The sequence below is a fragment of the Alosa alosa genome, chromosome 14, assembly GCF_017589495.1.
Source record: "Alosa alosa isolate M-15738 ecotype Scorff River chromosome 14, AALO_Geno_1.1, whole genome shotgun sequence".
Classification (NCBI taxonomy): domain Eukaryota; kingdom Metazoa; phylum Chordata; class Actinopteri; order Clupeiformes; family Clupeidae; genus Alosa; species Alosa alosa.
This window is the reverse complement of record NC_063202.1, coordinates 21,037,405-21,058,620: the sequence shown is the minus strand read 5'-3', so window position 1 is coordinate 21,058,620 and position 21,216 is coordinate 21,037,405. Positions and strand designations below refer to the sequence as shown.

Here is a 21,216-nt window from a genome sequence, read left to right as displayed (position 1 = left end):
CTTGAAGGGTTTAAGTACCACTGCTATAGAGTGTTTTGCTGTTGCTAGAGCACTGATTCTGTCTCAAGATGCTACTGAGACAGACATACATCTGTCTGTCTGCAAAACATCCTGGTTGGAAATAGATTTTGAAATTATGTTTGTTTTGCCTCTATGAAAACAAAACAGGCTTTAACAGATCACGCATCAAGACTGCTGTAAAGACTGCATGCATGCATGCACGAGTTTATAGCTCTCAGGCTAGAGGTAATTTATAGCTGTGGGGCTCAGATAGAGCTTATTGACAAGAATGGGTGACCCCTGACCCCAGTTTAGACCTTTGACCTTGTCATGACATCACTCCACACATTCTTCTGTGCCAAGGTGCATGGCTGTTGCCATTTGTCTGCTTGGATTTCTTGGGCACATACTGTCTCAGACACTCCTCCACGCTCAACACACACACACACACACACACACACACACACACACAAGATGCCCAAAGTCTTGCACTCCTGCTTGGGCATGCAGCTGTTCTCAGCAATTCACACACGCCAGATCACAGAGTGACAGGATCAGATTTTTATTATCAGGAATGAAGGGGAGGGTCAGGGGTGTAAATCCAACCTCCCCCCACACACACACACACACAGCCCCCATAGTCATCCTCCTCACCCCTTGGCTAAAATTACCCTTGTGATGTAAGAGAGGCGAGCTGAGGCTCTGTCTATACAAGCTGCAGATGAGCGCCACCTCTGACACGGGCTCTGGGACAGCTCAGTGAGACACACGCCCAGGATAAAGCACAGAGATTCAGCCAGACCCACAGCCCGTTGATCAGCTCCACAGGACTCCCACACAGGTGAGTGCTGTACAGCGCAGAGTTGAGTTTCTGTGTGAGGGAAGTGTGTGAACGTGACAGTCACTTAATCCAGGGTGGATGTTGACAGACTATGCGCAGAGGAGAGGTTGAGGGTTGGGGGTATCTGTTCCCCTGTAATCCATCAGACCAGGGCTTTGGTCTTGACCTGATATGTCTTGTTTATTTCTGACGGATTAGAGGAAAATGTGAGGGACCGTGACAAACTACTCAGAGGTGTATGGTCATGTCAATTACAAAAGCAGAGTCAAAAATATGAAACAATGAGCCAGTATTCTTTATCTGTAATTAATATCAGAAGGGATGTTTGTCCCTCCATATACCTTAAATGCCTCTCGAAAAACCCAAACAAACATTTTTTACTTGTTTGAATGCAGCTGTGTCCAACAAATGCATAGTGGAAAGCCATTTATATCATGTGTGCAATAACCATTATATAGACTGTAGACCATTAGCGAGCTTAGCATAACTCACTGGAAGTTGATACACCAGTTAGCCTAGAACTTCTTTTTATCTATGTCGTTCGTTATATGGGGCAGAAAGGGTAAATTAACATTTTGTGTGTTAATGTGTTTTGACAGAGGAACATGATGATGATGATGCACGGAGTGCCTGACGACTGGGCCAAGCAGCGGCAGCAGCAGGCCATGGCGTTGAGCCGTGAGGTCCGAGGAGGTAAGGACAAGCCACACGAACGTGACTAAACAAGCCACACAAATGTGACTAGATCCTACATGACTAACTCTCATCTACAGTCAAAAATGTCTTTATATTTGCTAAGCTTTGCACTTTTACACAGTCATGGTGTGTCACATTTCATGTATTGGCAGCAACACAAATAAAGTAATTGTAATAATAACTCAAACATTAAAATCAAATGTTTGTGTGTGTGTGAGAAAGAACACCAAAGTAGCTTTGGTGAAGAGAGAACGACTGGAGGTCCAAACGTTTTATAGCAACAGATGATTATTGGCTCAATAATAAAGACATAGAGGCAGCATGCTAACTTGGTGGTAATGGTGCTGCAATATCAGTAAAGAACAGTGATGAGTAGTGTTGAAATGCTTGGAGTAGGCATTAGCTATACCAAGATAATTCTGTCAAAAACAAATGTGATGAAAAAAAGTCTTCTTTGCCTTGGATATCACTTTTATTAAGTGTGTTTAAAGTGCAATTTGCTTTTAACTGCGGTCTTCAAACGGCTTCTTATTTTAATGCATGCAAGCTGTTAATGGAATGCCATTCTACTTCATTCGTGAGGATTTAAGTCAGTAAAGTTTAGAAATTGTAACTACCAGTACTTCAGTGATGAAAATATCATATCACTACCAACTTCCACTGTAGTAAAGACACATAATACACAACTAAACCCACAATAGCCTTAGCTAAGTCACACACAGCATGTTTGATGAAGAGATCAGTCCAAGGAATGCTCCTTTCTTCCAGTGTGGTGTAGTGGTCTGAAGCGGTTTTGTTGGCACCCACCGTGAGTGTCTAAAATTACCTGTGACATGAGCCGTGGGAGACACATCAAAGGCTTTCTCCCCTGTTGCCAGCTGAGGCTGTAAAACCCCGGGATCGTCCTGTCCGAGTGAGCAGAGACCATACTCACCGCCCACCGTCTGAGCATTCCCTTCGGATGGCGTCCAAGGCTTTTTGTTTGTGTGTTTGTTTATTTGTATGTTTATTTTACAATGACCTCAACCATGTAGTGACCAGTGTGTGTGTGTGTGTGTGTGTGTGTGTGTGTGTGTGTGTGTGTGTGTGTGTGTGTGTGTGTTATACTGAGGCGACCCGAACTCAGCTAAATATGACCGCTCTCCCAAGGGAGGGGGAATTTTATCCAGCTGAGTTCAGGGCCCATCCCGCCACGTGCCCTGGCATGACACTGGAACTTACAGACAGGGACTGGACAGCTCCTCCTCAGATGTTGTTTTTTTCCTAAACAACCTATTTATAAGCACGTCTGTCATCCATGCGGTAGGATGTCCACAACAAACCTCGAAGAGCACTCAGCCGCATCCTCTCATTTCAACAGAGTGCCAGAGTGTTGAACCTCTTAATCCAAATATTACAACACACATACAGTTTTAAATTTAAGGAGTCCTGTGGCCTGACCCAAGGGGGACACCACTTAACATGCTATGAACTTTTGATCTTTTTAAGGGGTAGAGTATATCAGGAGTGTCCGCTAATAAGTGGTCTCAGGGGTGAGGAGAGAGACAGCCCTCCATGTTGGGTGGTCTCCATTATCTATATCAGTGTCTTCTCAATAAAACTGTCTGATGCTGTGACCTTAAATTACTTTCACATCTGTGTGTGTGTGTGTGTGTGTGTGTGTGTGTGTCAGAGAGGCTGAACCTAGGGAAGAAAATTAGTACCCCTAAGGATGTTCAGATGGAAGAACTGCATTTGAATTCAAACAGAGGATCCCGAATGTTTCAAGAGAGACTAAAACGAGTTGAGAAATTCACCCTGGAGAATACTGTCAACAGCAACCCCTTCACATACGTAAGATATGACATTATATCACATTTCCCTTCACAGACTTGCTGTTTGCTTGTGTCAATGAGAGCCAATCAAAAATAAGTTTGCGTATGCACTAATAAAGAGAATTTAGAATTCACACTCTTTAATAATTCTGAGAATGAACAGAGTAGCTGTGGTGTGGCACCTGCTGGTTTTTTTCATCCTACTGATACAACAATAAACACAATGCAAACGACACAACATGCAGTAGATTTTCATCAGATTACTCTTTTGGACCATGACTTACAGATATCCAGTCAACTCCTGTCAGAACATATTGCGTAACCCCTACTTAGCACGTCAGCCAGATTTATGAGGACTGGCTTTATGGCTCGTGACGAGCTATGAAATCCTGACTCCTGTGCTCTCACTTTCTGCTGTGAGCTGCTGCTCTGCATGGCTGAGCACAGTAGGGGCCTTCAGGGGGACTGAATGAGAGGACCCACGGGAGAAATGACAGCCTCAGTTTATGGGACTAATGGCGGAGAGACTCTCCACATCCATCCTCCCTCACTGTTTTCCTACTATGTATTTATGAGCTGAAACCTACGGATAACAGTGGCACAGTGGCTAGGAAGCAGGAGCTTAGCATTCTGCTAAAGCTTCTCACATTGCAACTGAACACAAATATTTAATATTTTAAAGAAAACACACATTTCATTAAGAAGAAACTGTCAATATAGTGTCGAGATGAAGACGTCTCTATATTTCTCTGTAGGACACACACCTCAGTGTCGGCAACATTATGCAAGGCTGACTAGATACATGCCTCATCAACATTAGCTGTCTGATTCTGCAGGACCAGCCTGAAATGACCCCCGCAGAGAACCAGACACAGAACCCGCCAGAGATGGGGAAGGAGAATCTCACCTACATCATACCTGGCAAAACCAGCCTTGTCAACACCCTCAAGATGACGGTGGCCAAGAAAGGATGTCCAAACGTCCTTGCTCCAGGTACTGGACCGTGTGCTCGAGGAATCCTATAATGGAGAGCATGTTTTCCACAGAGAGTTGGAAATAGACACACATTCAGTGAAGTTCTACGTTCCCTTAACCTGTCAACATTCCCCATCATTAAAATCAACAGTACATTTAAAAGGGAATTTTTTTTTTATCGCCTTCTCAAGCTAAGCTTTCCAACCTTCACTGTGCTACCTACAGGATATTCTGGCCCTCTGAGGGAAATCCCCACTGAGAAGTTCAACGCCACTGTGATCCCAAAGTCCTACTGTTCCCCATGGAGGGAAGCCCTGGGGAGCACCGACAACCTGGTGGCCTCCCTAAGCTCCCAGCTCCCAGAGCCCCCACAGAAACTCCCACCCTCCAACTACAGGTGTTTCAACAGGTAAGAGCAACTGCCAACAGACATGTCATTAAAACATTACGTGCTGTTCAAAAGTTAAAACCATCAATTTCCAAAAGTATTCCAAAAGTAATGAACCCAATAGAATACATAACATAGCATAATATTAGATGACCTACTACTAAAATTTTAGTATCCGATAAATAGTGTAGCCAACAAAGCTAAAGCTTTAGACACACTTTTAGATGTGTCCAGTTGCTGCTCTGGAGGTCCTCAGGGAAGGTACTGTACTTGATGGCTAAATTAAACAGCAGTGGCTACGGCCTGCACCTCCTTTCTTGCCAACTCATGAATCCCTTTGAGTGCTTTGATAATACATTAGTATGGAGATCAAGGCAAAGGACATTTAAGGTCAAAGCATTTAATATCAGCTTCAGAAGACAGCCTAATAATAAAACAAGTGCTAATGATCACAGTTGCATGGGTCTTCTCTCCAGTAACAAAAGCCAGACTGGTCGTGGTCTAAGTGCCGTGGCCATGGTTCAAGTACAGGCTCTGGGCATATTAAGACACACTCATGGCCATCCCCCTGAAATAGATCTGATGATGACCGAATACGACTATCATATTATAATCACCATTATCTCTTAAATTAGCATTGTGGCACCACGCCCTGTTTCCATTCCCTCTTCCTGCTTGAAAGCAGATCTGGGTCCTGGCAACTAGCGTCATCCACAGCTATGCAAGGGGCCACTGTGGAAAGATGACCCATAGGAGCCCCCATCGCATGCCTGTCAGCCCCTCAAGTCTGGTTGCGTACACAGATCCAGTTTCCCTGACACGCCGAATTGCGTCACTCCAGTGACCCAATACAGCCACACAAAAGGAGACCCTGACAATTTTTTTTTTGAGATTCATAAAACGAAGCCTTGGAGACTCATTCCGTTTTTCCTCTGCATAGCATATTAAGCAATATAGGCTACTTGGGGATGAGGATGGGCTTCTCAAGTCCAACTGACCAAGGGCCTTGTGCTGTGACACATATACTATTGACTCATAACACAACTTATATCACCCTCAAGCTATATTTTTCTCTTATGAAATAATGGTCAATGCTATTTTTTTACATAGCATCTCCATTCATTGCTATTGTCTCAAGGAAAAGCAAAGGGTCTTTGCTTTGACAATGAGGCCTGTGCCTCCAGGAGTAGGCTCATGGCAACAGGCATTAAAGACATGTATTGGCATGCAAACTTACCTTGGGTTTTTTCCGTTTTCCATCTTCTCTCTGTCTTTCACTCTTGCAGAGCGGCGATGCCATTTGGCGGCCAAATGGCGAGCAAGCGGGTCATCCCCGTGATCAACTTCGAGCAGGTTGACTCTCAGAACCTGCCAGGCTCCGTGCTGGAACGCATGGCCTCGCGGCCCAACTTCAACCGGGCGCCCCGGGGATGGGGCATGGACTACACCCCGGAGTCCTCAGATCTGTGATGGGCCAGACAGCAGTCACAATACGCCAGCCAACCCCCAGGGGGCGTCTGTCCTGGGGCGAGAGAGACTGAGATTGGCTCGTACCTGCGCTTGCATTTTCTCACTACTGGCCACTGATGTGTTGGATGTGTGTGAGTTGGATGAGACTGGGCCTATGCAATCAGTTTAGGCCAACCAGATAGCATGTGACTCGGGGGCGGATCTGGGGGGCATTTCCAAGTGGTTTAGTGGCAAAGCTGGGTAAGTTAACACGACAACTTGTTGAGAAGCTTATTTGCCGTCATCCTCAGAGTATGATATGAGGATGCATACAGTAAGCTAATGCAGACAGACTGATTATTGCACCTACAGAACAGAACGATATGCATACCCTTATCCAACTCCGGGGTAGACGGCAAATAAGCTAATACATTTATCTTACCCACATTTGTCACTAAACCATACACTTGGAATTCCCACTTGGCTCAGATGCCCAGTTCTGCTCCGGACTCTACCACTATCTGGGACCACCGTGCAAGGTGGACGCCTAAAGCTTCCTTTGTGTTGCGTTTCAAGAGATAATTTATTGTTAGCAAGGAGGCAGCAAGTGTGACACACTGGACTGATGCTATGCATTACAGGTCATCGACACGAATATAAGGCACTTTAATTTTACATTATTTATTTTTGTGAAATATGGTATTCTGTCAGAATATCATATCAGTATCCTGATAAAGAGACACCAAACATATGGATTGCCAAATAGAGACAACAAAAATATGCTGGATTGCCAAATAGAAAGGAATATTTTATTGTTTAAAATGGACTGTAACTGGTGTGATCTGAGTCTACATTTGTGAATTGTTGTCCTGACTTACAGTGGGGAAATCCATGTTGTGAATCAGCTGAAACATGTTGGTACTGTGTTCGCTTAAAAAAACAGATCAAAATGGTTTGGACCTTAAACAATTCTGAGCTGATTTGAAGGTCAAATCATCAAAGATCAACTGCTCAATTTTGAGTATTAATTCATGATGTGATTTGAGAAGAAAAATTACTCATAGGTTATCCATACAGCAACTTATAGCAGCTGCACATACCATTAAAAACTTAAGTAAACATAAAAAAAATAAAAATAAAACATAATACATAAAATACTAATACTAATAATAACAGTCCAAAGATGACAGTGGCAGAAGTGAAAACAGATATCTCTTGTTAAACCAATACATTATAACTGTCGGGTAAGCAACAGTTATTACTATGGAAGTCTATTCAGCAGCCATTTGGCCGGTGTTGCTCACATCCATGGACTATATGGCAAGTAGAGACTACGAGTATGAGGATTCACCTCAACCCACTCAGTCTTTGATGAGCATTTTTCCCCTCACCAAGTGTTCCACTCTCAGAGAAAGTGCTACGAAGCTGAAGAAATGGCACCAGACTGAGAACACTCCTTTGATCAGGTCGGTGCGAAGCTGGCACTTAGCGAGCTGGCTGAGGTAGATGGAGCAGGGCGTTACTCTGCCGCGTGGCGAGTGGCATGGGTGCCCATGCGCTGAGGATCCTGGGAAGGGTAGTGGATGTGGCCTGGAGGTCTGAGGCCCATGGGTGGAGGCGGGGGCGGCCCCATGGGATGGAATAACGGCGGTCCGAAACCTAGACAGACAGACAGACACACACACAAAGCAATAGGTCAAATCAGCCCTGTCCACATCTAAATGCAGATCAAATCTGATAAAAAGGTAATAGTAGGCTGGACGGAGCTGCGCACCGGGAGGTGGGGGGTTGGGTATGCCAGGGGGAGGGGGCATGGCCATGTTCATGACTGCCGATGAGGTATTTGGGTCCAGGTTGAAGTAGTTGGTAGGCACCTCCTCCTCCTGGGCAGGGGGTGGGGGAAGGGCTGAGGAGGCACAAAATACCCCATTAATACCAATGCATATGGAGGTCAGTGTCCTTATCCGACACTGCTTCTGTGCTTCCTCTCAAGACTCAGAGTGGAACTGATCACGAGCACGCACAGCCACGAGTGAGTCGTAATCAGAGCAAGGCACTTTTATTTGTGTTTATAAGTGTTTTCCAAAGATCACACAAAAACAAACATGCAATTCAACCTTTGATTGAACTTTGACTATGATTTTTCTACCCTTGCCCTCACAAATGTACAAACACACATACTGTACATAAATATATAAACATCCTCATACAGATGCAGTGGTGCGCACACACGCAGTTTCATTGTCTCCCTCTCTCTCTCAAACAGACAGACACACACACACACTCTGTTTTGTGGTCTCCCTCTCTCTCAAAAACACACAATTACCTCCAGGGAGTCCTGGTACGGGCTCGAGCCTGTTTCCCATCTCGCTGACCCCATCTTGGTCCTTCTCTCTCCCTCTGGCTCCCTGGGACCTGAATAAGCAGCACGACACACACACACACACACACACACAGACACACACACCCACACAGTGACACACACAGTTAAGAGGCAGAACTCCCCACTGGCACGTGCCACATAAGCCAACTGATTTATTTCCACAAAACACCACATTTATAGCGCATTAAAACAACCCCAGCACATTGACTCCCAGAAAGTAGCACATTTAAAGCACATCAACAAGCATAGTGGCTCCACTCATCACAAAGCACCACATTTAACGCACATAACAGGCTGCTCTGCTGCTCCGAACTGACCTGCCCCATTTGACGGTGAGCCTGCGTCCACCAATGATGAGCTTGTTGAAGGACTTCTCCGCAGCGAGCTCTGCTGCCTGCCGTGCGGCAAACTGGATGAAGGCACACTGCTGCCTCTGCACCACTGTGATGGTGCGGATCTCGCCAAACTGGTAGAAATGGTTCCTGCAGGAGGCCAATGGAAGAGAATGAGTGATTCACAACATTTTATATATAGAGAGAGAGACAGAAAGAGATAGAGAAAGAGATAGATAGAGATAGAAAGAGATGGAGAAAGAGATAGATAGATAGATAGATAGATAGATAGATAGATAGATAGAGAGAGCAAGAAAGAGATAGAGACAGAGAGAGATATATAGATAGAGATAGATAGATAGATAGATAGATAGATAGATAAAAAGAGATAGGAGAGAGAGATAGCATTATACAGATGAGGGTATTACATTTTTGTAGATAATCTCAACATAAAAACACATCTGCTCACTCTTTCTTCCCAATTGATTTGTTTTTAAACTTAATATGTAAGCATATCAATCTCCCTCTGAATATTGAAGACCTAAATCCTCAAAAGCCCATGCAGAAGAAATATACAAGAATATAGAATATGCCTTCAATACATCACTTTGTACATAATGCATTACCTCAAGGCATAAATATTGAAAAAATTCAATTCAAAACAATTTCCCCACCTGAGCTCGGAGTCGGTGATGTTGTCTCCCAGGCCTCCTATGTAGAGGGTGGTGATGGACTTGTCGTCTGGCGTGTCTAGCCTCGGCATGGCAGACGCTCGCTTCAGGAGTTTGTCTGCCACCGGGTCGTTTAACCCATAGTAGCGGTCCTTGATGTTCTGATCCGCCAGGGGGTCATCTGGATCTGTGGGTTTCTCGTGCCTAAGGACACATCAGCACATCAGAAACCCATGAGAACCAGCAACCATTTAAATGTGCAACACTTGGTATACATAGGACAAATATGACACTTGGTATACATAGGACAAATATGAGATTATTTTTTACAAAAATACAGATGAATCACAGCAGCAGCCTACAAGGGGGTTTATGGGTGATTGTGGGGCACCATACCATACTTACAAAAATGCAAGTTTTTCTCAAGTGTGAGAGGTAAATACTGTGTAAGGTGTGTGAGAGGTAAATACTGTGTGTAACAGTGAAAATCAGGATACTGATATAGTACTTGTGTCTGTATAGCCCTATGAGTCCTGTCAAATCTTGTTCAAGTCTGCCACCTAGCTCATGTTCCAGGAAACTACAACTCAACAGGCCAAATATTCTTTCACACAAACATACGGGTATTTGTGGGCCTTTAAGGGCGTTTTTGGGCGGTAACCAGGTACGCCATGCTGTTGGAGGTGCAAACAAACGCTGCATTGCCATTGAGATCACATATAAGGAGCTGGCTCAAGGGTTATAAAAGTAATTTGTCGTGTTTAGTTGTATAATGAAAGCACAGTTTTTATAGCCATCCATGCGTGTTCACTTCTGGCTCCTTGGCTATGAATTTGGTAACTATAGCGGTTATTTGACATCTTTAGAACACTAAACATATCGGAGGTGTCAAATGTTAAGTTACTCCAGTCTAGATTTTTTGACGTTAATTACTCCTATGATGTATTGCTATTGTCTATCCAAATTAAAATGCCTGGTGCAAAGTTAACGGATGGTCAAATCAACCAAAACTCTGATATTGTTTGCACCTTCAAGTGGTCTGTGGCGTATGTTTGTGTAAAAGAATACATGTGCTTCTGAACAACCTCAATAAAACTCACAGCTAGGATTACTGAATATACATGCAACACAACACAATCGTTTAACTTTCATCTCAAATGGCTCATTTTGACACAGGGGCCCCCAACATTTCAGATCTTCAGTGTCAGTAACTCTAGGCATTAAAAAAAAAAAAAAAAAAAAAACAGATTTTGTAGCGGGGCCAAGTGTTCCCCTCTCTGACCTGTAGGGGCACTCCTCTCCTCTCTTGCACTCTCCCTTCACCCAGAAGGAGCAGATGTGTGGCCGATTCCTCTTGTAGTAGGGCGTGGTGCGCGCCAACTTCAGCAGCATGTCACTGTGGCCCGGGGCCTTGCCCAGCAAGCCCACCGGACGGGTGCCATCAGAGCCCTGGATCTGAGGGAAGCACCAATAGGTAATGAATACATTATCTCATATCAATGAATATATTTACATTGATAAAAATATAAGGAGAGTAAAGTGAGTGTGAGAGTGAGTGTGAGCGAGCATGAGTATGTTTCCTACGGAATGCCATGGCAATAGAGATTCACCATAACCCCACTTCGAGCAGGCAGGGCAAAAAGGGCTACTGAAAAGTCAACACTATCCTACACTGCTACTAAAGTTGAGTCCAGTGAAAAACAGCTGACCCACGCATAACAGATATACTTTTACATTACATTACATTTGGCTGACGCATTTTTAACCAAAGCGACTAACAACATGGTGAACAGTTTAAGTTTTAAAGCAATGCTCTCAACAATTTTAGGACAATTTAAAAACGGTAGAGTACAGTAAGAACAAGTGCATCAGTGAGTGCTGTTTTCAAACAGTTGAGTGTCAGTTCAAGACGGGTGGTAAGTGCTAGGATCAGCAAGACTTGTTGTAAGTGGTGCTATACTTAGTGCATGAGACATTCTCCTTCTTAATGAAACTGCTTTTCTGAAGAGCTAATAATCTAAGACATTGCAGAGGTGCAAGAGGAGAGGCTTGAAAATCCGTGCACATAAAACCAGATCCCAGTGAACAGGTGGAGCTGCAATAGAGATGGCCGAGCACTGACCGTGGGACTGTGCCGAGCCAGTTAAAGCATCAGAGGCAACGGAGCAGCCTGCAGAGACACTGCAGTATTCCTCTTATTCCAAATGCCTATTAGCAACAATGTGGCTGCTTGCTTTGGGTGTACCACACACCCATTACAAGTAATAAAGCTGTTGGCATTGATACTATTGACTACAGTACCATCAAGACATTTACATTTTCCACAGAGTATTCCTCAATTATACCACCTTCAATACAGCAGCTTGCACTAGAACACACGGCAGTATTCTGATAAAAAATATTCCACAATTCTTAACCACATAAAATAGCTCACATAATAGCTTGCTAAAAGTGTTAGAACATCCACAGAACCGCATAGGCAAGCTCCATCAAAGAACCACATGCTGGTTGAGATTACCGGATTCAGAACTTATGATTTTTATATTCATAAGTGGTTTATGTCCTGATGTTTCTGCTATGTGTTCTACCACATATGAGATGACTGTTGTTATTTCATTCTGTTCCTGTACTGTTCCTGTGTATATGTAAGTGTTAGAGAGATAGGTGTTAGTAGAGATAAGCGGAAATATTATGTCTGCATGGCTATGTCAGTAGCTGCCTGCTCCGGAATGCCAGGTAGCCACTAATCGTAGTCTGATTCAGTGTAGTCCACGTAAGATGGGATGACCAACAGCATCTCCCGTCAGCCTGGAAGGATACTTAAACCCTAACTGTTTGTCTAGTTAGAGCAGCTGATAGATCTTTAGGTGAAGTCATTCTGTCTCTACTCTGATGCTTATCAATTGTAAATAAAACTCTGTTCCTGATTTTTCCTACAATTGGTAGGACTGGGTCTTCATTCATCTGTGGTATCAAAATTACAATCATGGTGAGTAGTACTTGGTTTCAAGTTACCTCTCGCTCCATGTTCTGCGTGTAATACTCCTTGTTCACGTCCGACTTCGGCATGTCGTCCTTAACGGCCAGGCCAGTGTCTCGAACCTGAATTGGCAGGCCTGTTAATCAAGAGAAGAATGTTTAAATGACTTCAGGTCATGATGGGGTCCATCAAACGATCCCAGAGATAATGAGACCTGCCGGGGCGCTAATGACACGCTTGGTATTCTGTGGGAGCTGCTGAAGTTCCTTACAGTGTCAAAGGCCTCGGAATATGACATCATTAGCAGCTCATAAAACAGAACTTATTTTAAAAGTAGAACAACATTTTTTGGGGGCTGCGGTCACTGTTTCTGAGTGGTGTTGTGATATAACTGATGATGGCTATTGTTCTGTCCTTATTGCGCGACCGTTTGCCCAACTAGACAGACTGCTAACATATTCATAACGTCTGAGACAGAAGTAGATATATGGCTTCTAAAAAAATCCTCAGTTCAGTGATTTTCAATTTGTAAAACAGCAAATAAATGCAAAAGAAAATGTACATTAAAATGTGTCCTTTCAATTCTAACGTTAACGTGGTTCGAACGATTGTCAGCTACTACTTCCTTGTTTACTTTAAACTTGAACTTCGAGGTCTGGACCCGCGGGTCGTGACGCAAAAGAGCGCGGTGCGGGACAACTTTTGAAAGCTCTTTGCGGGGGTGGGCGGGATGAGAGAGGCGCGTTCCCGGTGCGGGACAACTTTTGAAAGCTCTCTGCGGGGGTGGGCGGGATGAGAGAGGCGCGTTCGCGGGTGCGGGACAACTTTTGAAAGCTCTTTGCGGGGGTGGGCGGGATGAGAGAGGTGCGTTCCCGGGTGCGGGACAAACTTCCGCACTCCCACAAATTAAATATGTGCGTAAAATTAAATATGGAAATGATTAAAGTAGTGTACATAACTATAGTTCAGCTGGATGTTCTGTTAGGCAGCATTAAAAAATAGGGTTTAAGCATAACTGACGGATAGCAGGCCTAGCCTATATTGTCGTTTACGTGGGTTCAATTCGTTCCTGCTGCTCATTGTCAAAACTTGAAATCGAAAACATGACAGAGGAAGAGGGCACTAGACTAGGCCTACCTTAGTTGTTAGCCTACATTCAGAACCAAGAAACTTAAAATCAGACATCTGGAGTCTTTCTCAGGTGTGTGCTCCTTTCGTGAGACAGAAAGAAAAACTGAATAGGCTATCCCTCCTGCATGCGGGCTTTAGCGGGCGGGAGCGGGACATCATGTTACAGATGCGGACGGGAGCAAAATCAGTCCTGCGCAAACCTCTACTTGAACTGACTCGACGTCAAATTAAAGTACCATAGAAATTTGTGACTGATTTCCTAATTTAAAATAATCCACAAGGTGGCACTAAAACCCAACTTATAAATGTATGCCATGACAGCTATTCACACATTTCAATGCACATTCACACATCAAGCATATAATTATTCCAGAAATTCCATGACCCGTGGGAACCCTGTCATTCCCAATGAATTCTTACCATACTCCAGGTCCAGCAGACAGGTCTGGCAGACATTTTTCATCTTGCTGCACGTCTGACAAACTTCGGTCTTCTTGAAGCGCATACGGACGCCAGGACACCAGCGGAACACCGTGAAAGGACGAGCACAGATCTGACGAGAAATATCAAAATATGGACAATGAAAGCAAACTCACTTATTGTACAGACCACCATTGTGTAGAAAAACAAAGTAAAATGCCAAATGGGGACAGTGATCGTTATGCAGGTAGTTCAGGTTTCGGTTCTTACCTTGCATTCTTTGCCATACTTGTCTTTGGTCTATCAGACGACAACACAAATTAACAACCATACATGTATCAAAGACAACACAAATCTGCATTCACAACATAAACTGCATGCATGCATGGGATAAACGTGATACTCTTCAGTCTAGACATTTGTTTTAAGTAAAGGGTCATTCCACGCCAACTCTGCCGCCCATGTATATGACACCTCTCAGATTTTGCTGAAAAGCGGTGAATATATGCCTTATGTTACCAAACAAAGGAATCTGAAGTTTCAGGTCAATATCTCAAACGGTTTGCCTGTGGCGTCCATTTGAATTTCGGGTGCCACGGCCCTAATTGACACACTGGAATTTCACAATTCATCTTTTGCCATTTTTGGAAGCCTATAACGTCAGTTCTAATAGTGGTAGAGGGCTGGAAACTGGTGTGGTAGTTCATTGTAGCCTGTACTACACAATTCTGGAGAATCAACATTCCTTACTGTTTGGGTGAGAGGTGGGTCACCAAAGTCCTAAAAAATGTTGAAGGCATGTGTGATTTTTCACTTTTTGGGTGGCCCTAGCACCACAATTAATGATCATATTTATTCTAAACAGGATTATTTGTTATATGTGGAAACCTTGCTCTTGCCAAAATTAATTTGAAGGGTATGGTACCACTGGTGGGGGTTTTATGGGGGTCCAAAAACCCTCTCTGGCAGAGGAGACTCTTTTGGAACCCCATATTTGGACCCCCAAATGACCATGTGGGCACTTGATGAATGGGAACAGGATTTATACCACATAAAGATACATATTTGTTCATTCTTTTAATGAAATAACATTTTTGACTATGAAGCTCCATAATATGAATTTTATTCTTCATAATGCACCATTTTGGACATTGTTTCTAGAAGTCTGGAATGTAGATCAGGGAGAATTTAGTGATGATAAATCATGAAAATAGTAGAAATAACTTAAAATAGTAGAAATAAGTATTATACTCAGTGATGACAAACAATTAAATTTTGAGACTGTAACAGATTAACCCCTTATCCCCCATGAAATAGATCCTCTATCGAACTTCAAAATTGATATAAAGCAATGATGCGAACGTGTTCCACAGATCATTTTGGCCGAGGCGTAACGTCTCTCCAGTTCATACGTTTCCTCGTGTTTTTTAATATCTTCTGCGTTAAGAAAGGAAAATGTAATGTTCTTAATGGATACAATATTCACAGATGTCGATGCAGGACAACAATCGGATTCAGAACACTTGGATACAGAACACCCGGAGGCACACTCGCAGTCAGATCAGCCACAAAACTCAATTTTCCAACCAGGCAAATACATTGCCTGTATCTATGATGATGACTGGTTCATTGGAAACATTGTTGAACGTTTAGATGAACATGGTGACGTTTTTGTGAAATTCATGAAGTGTGTCAACAACATCCTCACATGGCCATCGGATCAAAGACAGATCCCCTGTTGGGTGCCATTACAAAATATCATCTGTTGTGTCAGTGTGCCAGACATCTATGGACGCAGTGCTCACCAATACAAAAGCCAATGACAAAATGATGCCACTGCTTCCACAATTTCTTGCATAATAGTTAAAGACACTCTTCAATTTAATTTTCAATTTTATTTGGAGAGTGACAGGGGCAAGGAAAAACTCCCTTTTATTTGTAGTGTTCTTACACTATGTAACATTCTTGTTATTTAGTTCTTTAAAAGTTTGATGGCGGGTCTCTTTCATGGGGGATAAAGGGTTAATCCGTGACAGTCTCAGTATTTAATTGTTTGGCATCACTGAGGATAATACTAAGTTATTTCCAATAGTTTTCATGCTTTATCATCACTAAATTCTCCCTGATCTACATTCCAGACTTCTGGAAACAATGTCCAAAATTATGCATTATGAAGAATAAAATGCATATTACGGAGCTTCATAGTCAAAAAAATTATTTAATTAAAAGAAAGAACAAATATGTATCTTTATCTGGTATAAATCCCGTTGGGATCATCAAGTGCCCACATGGTCATTTGGGGGTCCAAATATGGGGTTCCAAAAGAGTAACCTCTGCCGGAGAGGGTTTTTGGACCCCCATAAAACCCCCACCAGTGGTACCATACCCTTCAAATTCATTTTGGCAAGAGCAAGGTTCCCACATATAACAAATAATCCTGTTTAGAATAAATATGATCATTAATTGTGGTGCTAGGGCCACCCAAAAAGTGAAAAATCACACATGCCTTCAACATTTTTTAGGACTTTGGTGACCCACCTCTCACCCAAACAGTAAGGAATGTTGATTCTGCCTCCAGAATTGTGTAGTACAGGCTAAAATGAACTACCACACCAGTTTCCAGCCCTCTACCACTATTAGAACAGACGGTATGGGCTTCCAAAAATGGCAAAAGATGAAATGTGAAATTCCAATGTGTCAATTAGGGCCGTGGCACCCGAAATTCAAATGGACGCCACAGGCAAACCGTTTGAGATATTGACCTGAAACTTCAGATTCCTTTGTTTGGTAACATAAGGCATATATTTACCGCTTTGCAGCAAAATCTGAGAGGTGTCATGTACATGATACCCCGATATTGGCTGTTTTCACATGGAATGACCCTAAACATAAACCACTTACCATTCGAATGTATGGGTTTTCACCAAGGCATGTCTGACAGAGGATAGGGAAGTCCTGTGTGGAAAAAAAATAATAAATAAATCCATAAATAAATCAAGTGTTGACTATGATATCCACATTCAAAGAGGTCTCAACAAGAAATAAACTCAACAGCTCATTGCATGTTTCATCCAATAATCAACCACTCAATACAGTGTTTCCCAGAGAATTGAATTCCATTTGTGGTGGTTGGTTTGCAGAATTAACTTCAATGCAACAGTTTTTAACAAATTAGCACAACATGGTTATGATGCTAACCAGATTTTAGCACAATTTAGTAAAACCTGGAAAATCATTGTGTGGTGGTCAATGTTGATTTTGTGGTGGGCCGCCACAAATAAGTAAATGTATGGGAAACACTGCAATATACCCACTGGTAACAAGGATGGCTACAATCCAAGTTCTATCCCGGTAGGTTCTTCAGTAACATCCATCTCATCAGTGTGACTAAATATAATCTGTCTCCTTACATCACTCTGCACTCAAGAGTTTGGGGCTCCAGTCTCACTATGCAGATATTACAAATCGCTCACCCTTTGCAACCGGGTAACTCCCTGTAGACTGAGAGACTACTAGCCTGGATATATCCATACGAACTTTTGGCATATTCGGGATTTGCTATGCAGGTCCGCCTGGCCAAGATGGCATTAAAGCCCGTTTCCAATTACCCTAAAACACGGGCACGCAAATACAATTGCTAATCTGGCATGGACATGTATTTCTTTGGAATTGAGTAAACAACCGCATTTAAAACCTTCCTTTACAAGATTTCACTGCTAGTTACACCCCTGCTGGAAGTCAGCTGGAATGATTAACGTTAACGTTAGCTGCTACCTGAATTTAACTGACACGTTGTCCGCCAAATCACAACACACCACACACATGACATCTATTTCCAGTTTGCACCAGCAAGCTATAAGCTTGGTGTTAGATTTATCAGACCACAACTAGCCATAGAGCTAGACATAATTAGCTAGCTAGCTACTACCTGGTTAACGTTATCACCGTTGTTAGTTCAGGCACTAATTAGCACTACACGGCTATCACTAATCAGCCGGGGCTAGCTATTTAGCACAGCTAGCAATTTAGCTTAACGATATCTGTGCTGTTGAACTTCTGTTGACTGTAAAGTCAGGCAAGCACAGCAATAGCTATTTAACAACCATACAGACTACATAGTTAAAGGAATGATGTTTCTCTATAACCATGTTCAAAACATTTCGATATAGCTAGCTTGCTAACCAGTCAATAAGCAGGAGTTCCCATGCTTGCCTACGGTCGGGAACAGTTGTACTGCTAGCTGGCATTTCGTAATGATTTAATCTAAAGGGATGTTTGAGTACCAACATATATGCCCATGTAAAATAGAAGAATAAACAGTCAAATTAAGACAGCATACCGCATCTTCCCAATTCTGTCGGTTATATGTGTTAGCTCCTAAGGACGTCGCCATCTTCCACAGCTCTCGACTCGCTCAGAGCTCCCGCTCACTTGCAGAATGGTTGCGCACAACTTGCGCACTACGGGAAATCGTAGTGGTAAAAACCTGCCACCCATACTTCGGTCATGATAGCCTACACCATAGACATAATATACATAGACGCCGCATTGGCTGCTGGAAACGAGAAATGCGGCCGCCATCTTGGACCGGTCATACTCCTCGTTGCGTTGCAGCAGAAGACACAAGATGCCAGTACTGTGCAGCATGTTCCTGCTCAAATCGACGAACCATCGCAAACAGGGCTCGGGGGATTTACTTTTCTCAAGTGAGATTTAACATTACCGTACTAATGGTTGTATTTTGTGAATAGAATATTACCAGAGAGTTGAGAAGGAGCAAGGATCTTTGATCTTACTGTATGAGAATCGTAGCCAGCTAGCTAGGCTGTTTACTCGGTGTTCACCTGGCTATGAACCGAGACTTAATAAGTCATATTCCATAACACTGACTTAGATTACAACTGACACAAAAAGCCTATTGTAGAAATAAATCATACTAGATTTGGCTGGCGAATTTTACACAAGTGACACAGACTGTAGCCTATTTTATTGGGCAATCGCTAGCTGCTACTTGTAGCCTAAGCGTGTTGGTAGCTTCACTATTTTCTGAATAAAGTAACTTTTCAATAGCTTAACTTCTTTATTTATCAAGTGGCTTAGCCACACAAGCTACACTTTTCTTGTCATGTGTAATTGGCACAATTTAAAGTAGCTTCCTATGTAGAGAACTAGCCTACTGCTGTGTTTGTGTTAATAATACATTTGACTGGGTGGTAGTATTGTGTAGTGTTTTATTCATAGCAGAGTAACTGATAGTTTAGCTCACTACAATGTCTAAGTAGCTTGCCCAACACTGTATTATTCACATGTCATTTACCCTAACAAGAATAAGATGCCTCTCAAATTCCTTTATTCATTTTATTCATTTATTTATTTTATATCTCCCCAGAACAACTGCCTTGCTCAAGGAGACTGTGAATGAACTGAATAGTCTCCTCACATCCCTGGAACTGAGGAAGGTGCAGCTCTTCATTGCAGTATTGGAGGGCATCTGCTACACTGTGACTGAATATTTGATTTATGAGCTCCACCTTCATCACCTGTATTCACCACTCTGTGTCCCATTTCCCCATCGTCTGGTTGACTCGGTCCTCTTTTAGGGAGTTTACCCAGTTTCACTATGTACTGCTATCTTATTTGCCAACCTGCTGTCTGAAGCACTTTTTTCTTAGCCAAAGTGTACCCAAGCAATTTTAGCAAGGTGGGAACATACAAAATTGCATGCACCAGTTATCGAAATCATAGAACCAACTGCATGACAGTAACCTCTGTCTCACTGAGCCTGTGAAGACACTCCCGATTCTTTACTGATTGCAATGAAGCGGGGCTGATCTTAGCAGTTTCTAAAATGTTTCTTAATTCTTATTTATTTAATCTCTTCATTGGGGCTGAAAGCTTTCTGTGAACTGTAAATAACAGATGCTGTTGATGAACCCATTGACACTGTACAAGTGACAAGTCACCTTTTTGTCTTGAATTGATGAAGTTACACTTACTATGCCAAACCAATGTCTGTTTTTTAAGGATCAGAAACAAACCTACAAACTTGCACTTGACAATATTTATGGAACTTGTCTAACAAATGCTGTTGATATTGAACCCAGTTACTCCATTTCCTTTACTTATGCCACACCAATGTCTGTTCATCAAACTTTATTTTTGATGGCACTGAACTGAAAATGTTAATGGATTTTTTTCTGTTAATTTAACCCATTAAAACTTGTATCAAACCAGTTTCTGTCTATGCTGTCAAACATAGATTAGTTATGTTCCCAGTGTTTATATTGGATGTCATCACTTTATAATATATCATATATGAGAATATTCTATTACTATTAAGCCCACTATGAATATTAAAATACACACAACCATGTTTCCTGTATACAGCTTTTCTACTGGAAGGTTTACAACTTATTCTGTCAATTTACCCAAGTTTGTCACTAAACCACATAGGCCTACTTGGAATACCCCTCAGATGTCTGAATGGCACTGATCTCACTTAAATGTTTATAGAACCTTTCTGTGAATAATGCTGTTGATGGAACTTTTCTGTCAACTGTGAACTATATTTAACTCATTAAACTTGTATCAAACTAGTTTTGTCTATGCTGTCAAACATGGATTATGTTCCCAGTTTTGATATCGGACGTCAGGTCACTTTATATCATATATCAGAATATTCTATTACTGTTAAACCCACTATGAATATTAAAATACGCTAAATCATGTGTCCTGTATCATAGCTACATGTATGACCTTTGCAGCAAAAAAAACCGAGTGAGAATCTGTTCGGTATTCAGTGAGATATGATTAATTAAGTGCGCTGACAGCTCATCTCACAGGCCAAACAGATTACACTGAGTGGAGTGGATGACCGGTCCAAGATGGCGGCTCCAAATCTCGTCAGCGCTAGTAAGGAGTAGTGGTCGATGCGGCGTCTATGTATATTATGTCTATGGCCTACACAAGCAAACAGAATGGCATGGTAATATCTTTTACTGTCTGGGTAAGCATTATATTACATTCAACAGGCTACTCGCTGAATCAGTTTCCCAGAATGTGTCTTCTTACAAAGTTGTAAGTTGTCAGTTCTGACAACGACAAAATAACAATTTAACAGTCATAATGAGCAAAAA

At 42.5% G+C, this 21,216-nt stretch overlaps 2 protein-coding genes across 2 annotated transcripts; one reads left to right on the top strand and one right to left on the bottom strand.

Moving 5' to 3' along the window:
* The first annotated feature begins 682 nt into the window (after positions 1-682).
* Positions 683-7,004, top strand: myoz3a (myozenin 3a). Its single transcript, XM_048263072.1, has 6 exons — positions 683-841; positions 1,441-1,534; positions 3,210-3,370; positions 4,188-4,344; positions 4,552-4,735; positions 6,001-7,004. The coding sequence occupies exons 2-6, from the start codon at positions 1,447-1,449 to the stop codon at positions 6,182-6,184; spliced, it is 774 nt and encodes a 257-aa protein (XP_048119029.1). The 5' UTR covers positions 683-841; positions 1,441-1,446; the 3' UTR covers positions 6,185-7,004.
* On the bottom strand, positions 6,942-18,563 carry LOC125307216 (pre-mRNA-splicing factor RBM22-like). Its single transcript, XM_048263070.1, has 11 exons — positions 18,420-18,563; positions 16,982-17,035; positions 14,351-14,380; positions 14,081-14,213; positions 12,565-12,665; positions 10,832-11,004; positions 9,553-9,753; positions 8,864-9,028; positions 8,490-8,578; positions 7,938-8,069; positions 6,942-7,822 (listed from the first exon to the last, which is right to left on the bottom strand). The coding sequence occupies exons 1-11, from the start codon at positions 18,471-18,473 to the stop codon at positions 7,683-7,685; spliced, it is 1,272 nt and encodes a 423-aa protein (XP_048119027.1). The 5' UTR covers positions 18,474-18,563; the 3' UTR covers positions 6,942-7,682.
* Positions 18,564-21,216: the final 2,653 nt, after the last annotated feature.

Coding starts and splice junctions, on each gene's coding strand:
- myoz3a (XM_048263072.1), top strand. CDS start 1,447: ATGATGATGATGATGCACGGAGTGCCTGACGACTGGGCCAAGCAGCGG. Junction 4,345..4,551: donor TCCAAACGTCCTTGCTCCAG/GTACTGGACCGT, acceptor TGCTACCTACAG/GATATTCTGGCCCTCTGAGG. Junction 4,736..6,000: donor AACTACAGGTGTTTCAACAG/GTAAGAGCAACT, acceptor TCACTCTTGCAG/AGCGGCGATGCCATTTGGCG.
- LOC125307216 (XM_048263070.1), bottom strand. CDS start 18,473: ATGGCGACGTCCTTAGGAGCTAACACATATAACCGACAGAATTGGGAA. Junction 14,381..16,981: donor AAAACCCATACATTCGAATG/GTAAGTGGTTTA, acceptor GTCGTCTGATAG/ACCAAAGACAAGTATGGCAA. Junction 12,666..14,080: donor TCTGCTGGACCTGGAGTATG/GTAAGAATTCAT, acceptor CTTGATTAACAG/GCCTGCCAATTCAGGTTCGA.